The following is a 3,540-nucleotide window of genomic DNA, read 5'->3' as shown; positions in this document are numbered from 1 at the left end:
GTAGTACAATTATTGGGACAACAACAATGACATCCAATAATGACAAGGAGGCGGAAGCAACCAAGCTATGGCACATGCGCTTGGGACATGCTAGAGGAAAATCTTTGAAAATTTTATCAGATCAAGAATTGTTAAAAAGAGTAAAGACTTGCAGTTTTGAGTTTTGTGAGCATTGTGTCAAGGGGAAACAGACAAGGGCAAAATTTGGAACAACTATTCATAATACTAAAGTTATTTTGGATTATGTTCACTCTGATGTTTGGGGTGATTCCAAAACACCTTCAATAGGTGGGAAATACTATTATGTAACCTTTATTGATGACTTTTTCCGAAGAGTGTGGGTGTATACTATGAAAACCAAAGATGAGGTGCTGGGAATTTTTCTCAAATGGAAGGAGATTATAGAGACTCAAACAGGCAGAAAGATAATGGACAATGGTGGATAATACAAAAATAATCTTTACTATAAAATTTGTGAAGATGATGGCATTTTGAGACATTTCACCGTCAGAAATACATAACAGAATGGAGTGGCATAATGTATGAACCAGACTTTGCTGGATAAGGTTCGATGTATTATTGTCCAATACTGGCTTGGGCAAAGAATTTTGGACTGAGGCAATAACATATCTATGTCACCACATTAATCGTTTACCATCTGCCGCTATTTGTGGCAAGACACCACATGAAAAATAGTATGGAAAACCTGCTGAAGATTATAATTTTTTGCATATATTTGTCTCAATTGAATACTATCATGTGAAAGAGTCAAAATTGGATCCGAGAGAAAGCTATGTTTATGGGCATTACCTTTGGAGTCAAAGGATATCACTTATGGTGTTCAGAGACAGTAAAAATTATATTCAGCAAATATATTACCTTTGATGAATATGCCATAATAGATAAGGTGACAATTGATGATATCAAACAAGCTGATAGTGTTTCAAAGTAGGTGGAGTTCGAGGGAAAATTAATTTTCCCAATGTAGGGAGAAAACGAGGAAACAACAGAAGATTTTCCTCTGGAAGAAAATCCAGTAGAGAGGGAGATTCCAACTCAGGAACCTAAACAACAACTTAAATCAATAACAACCAGCAAGCCAAAAAGAACAATAAAGAAACCTGACCGCCGGTGGCTTGTGCACCCTCAATTGTAGTTGATGGTATTCCTACCACTTATAAAGATGCAGTCCAAAGTTCAGAAGAAGATAAGTGGAGGATTGCCATGAATGAAGAAATGCAGTCCCTTCATGAGAATCGCACATGAAAATTGGCCAATTTTCCGAAGGGAAAGAAAGCAATTGAGTACAAATGAGTATTTGTAAAGAAAGAAGGATTTCCTAACCAAGAAGATGTTCGCTACAAGCAATATTGGTGGGCAAAGGATACGCTCAAAAGGAGGGAATTAATTATAATGAGGTGTTTTCTCCAATAGTGAAACACTCATCCATTAGAATTTTGTTGGCTTTGGTAGAACAGTGGAATTTGGAACTATTTCAGTTAAATGTAAAAACTGCATTTTTATATGGAGACTTGAAAGAGAAAATCTATATGACTCATCCAGAAGGATTCAAAGTTATTGGAAAGGAAAATATGGTGTGCAAACTTGAAAAATCATTGTACGGATTGAAACAATCTCCTATACAATGGTACAAATAATTTGACAAGTTTATGTTGCGGCAAAAGTATAAAGAAGCAAACACGATCATTATGTGTATTTGTACAAGCTTGAAGACGGACCCTTCATATATCTTCTCTTGTACGTTGATGATATGTTGATAGCTTCCAAAAGTCAAAAGGAATTGAGAAGTTGAAGATTCAACTAAGAAAGGAGTTTGAGATGAAGGATTTGGGTGATGCGAAGAAAATCTTGGCATGGAGATAAAAAGAGATAGACATTCAAAGAAACTCTATCTATCTCATAAAGAATACTTGAAGAGAGTAATAAATCGATTTGACATGAATGAGAATACGAAATCGGTTAGCACTCTGCTTGCTCCTCACTTTAAGCTTAGTGTTGCTATGTCAAGAGTATCATATGATGTATGCAACTATTTGCACAAGATTTGATATTTCACATGCTATCAGAGCTGATGAATGAAGCTGAACGAGAGTATATGTCAAGAGTACCATATGCGAATGTCGTTGGTAGCTTGATGTATGTAATGATTTGCACAAGACCTGATATTTCACATGCTATTAGAGTTGTAAGCAGGTATATGCATGATCTAGGAAAGGAGCATTGGCAAGCAGTGAAAGGGATTCTACGGTATATTCGTAATACTGTAGATGTTAGATTGATTTTGAGCAGGAAGATAGTTAGTATATGGTTGGATATTGTGACTTGGATTATGCAGGTGATTTGGAAAATCGTAGATCAACTGCTAGTTATATTTTCACTTTTGCAAATACACAAGTTAGTTAGAAGTCTACTTTGCAGTCAACGGATGCTTTATCTACTACTGAGGTAGAGTACATGTCAATTATGGAGGCTGTAAAGGATGCAATTTGACTTCAAGGTTTGCTTAGAGAGCTTGGTATTAGTCAAGAAAGTATCACACTATTTTGTGATAGTCATGTCACGACCCAAATTCTATTATAGGCCGTGATGATGCCCAACACCGTTGTTAGGCAAGCCAACACTGATCAACTAGTGAATTCTCTTAAATAATTAGTAAGTGATAGCTTCTCCTTATTTGATAAAAATTTAGGATTTTAAAATTTAAGCGTAAATAAATGGAAGCAATAAATACGAATTGTAGTCATTTAAGTAAACCAAAATCATAAGTCTACTAGTGTGTGTGCCAAGACCTGGTGTCACTAGTATGTGGGCAATCTGGTAGAATATAAAAAACTATGCTAGCCTACTGTGTTGAAAGAAATAGACAGAAAATAAAGACATAAGAGAGACTCCAGCTGCAGCAGAACGACTCAAAAGGGCAGTTCACCGGGAAGTCTCAAGCTGGGGAGTCAAGTCTGAGTGCCGGACTGGTGGCCAGATTTACCTGCCTCAAATCATGTACAATCAAGTACAAAAGTGTAGCGTGAGTACATAAAAATATGTACTCAGTAATTATCTCATCTAACCTTGAAGAAGTAGTGACGAGGGGTCGACTCCGACACTTATTAGGGCCAACAAGATAATAATATGAAGTTTCAATTTTAAACCATAATGTATGTAGATAAGAATAAGCTCAAAATAAGAATAATAACTGGAAATTTCTTCCATAATATTTGAGTATTCAAGGCACTTTATTCATTTAAAAATAAGTAACCTTTCAAGCAGCAAATTATACAACTATAAAGAGTTCCAGTTCTATTATAACACACAAATACCACCGAGGATGTTCGGCCCGATCCAACATAAATATAAACTGTGCACTGTCGAGGGTCGAACAACGCAAACTATAGATGCATCTATTTACCCCACTCGCGAATCATACATGTGACGTGGTCAAAATATAACCCCGCTCGCGAATCATACGTGCGACGTGGTCCAGTATAATTTTATTATTTAAATCATAACTCTTTCTTGATTCTT

General features: G+C 36.1%; 1 protein-coding gene across 1 annotated transcript; it reads left to right on the top strand.

Annotated features, from left to right (window-relative positions):
- Positions 1–2,092: 2,092 nt before the first annotated feature.
- LOC138878657 (secreted RxLR effector protein 161-like) lies at positions 2,093–2,511 on the top strand. The gene is made up of 2 exons (XM_070158345.1): positions 2,093–2,356; positions 2,440–2,511. Exons 1-2 carry the CDS (start codon positions 2,093–2,095, stop codon positions 2,509–2,511), a joined length of 336 nt encoding a protein of 111 aa, XP_070014446.1.
- Positions 2,512–3,540: the final 1,029 nt, after the last annotated feature.

Source organism: Nicotiana sylvestris, chromosome 9, assembly GCF_000393655.2.
Source record: "Nicotiana sylvestris chromosome 9, ASM39365v2, whole genome shotgun sequence".
Classification (NCBI taxonomy): Eukaryota; Viridiplantae; Streptophyta; class Magnoliopsida; order Solanales; family Solanaceae; genus Nicotiana; species Nicotiana sylvestris.
The sequence above is the reverse complement of the archived record's forward strand: the minus strand, read 5'-3'. Positions and strand labels throughout refer to the sequence as shown.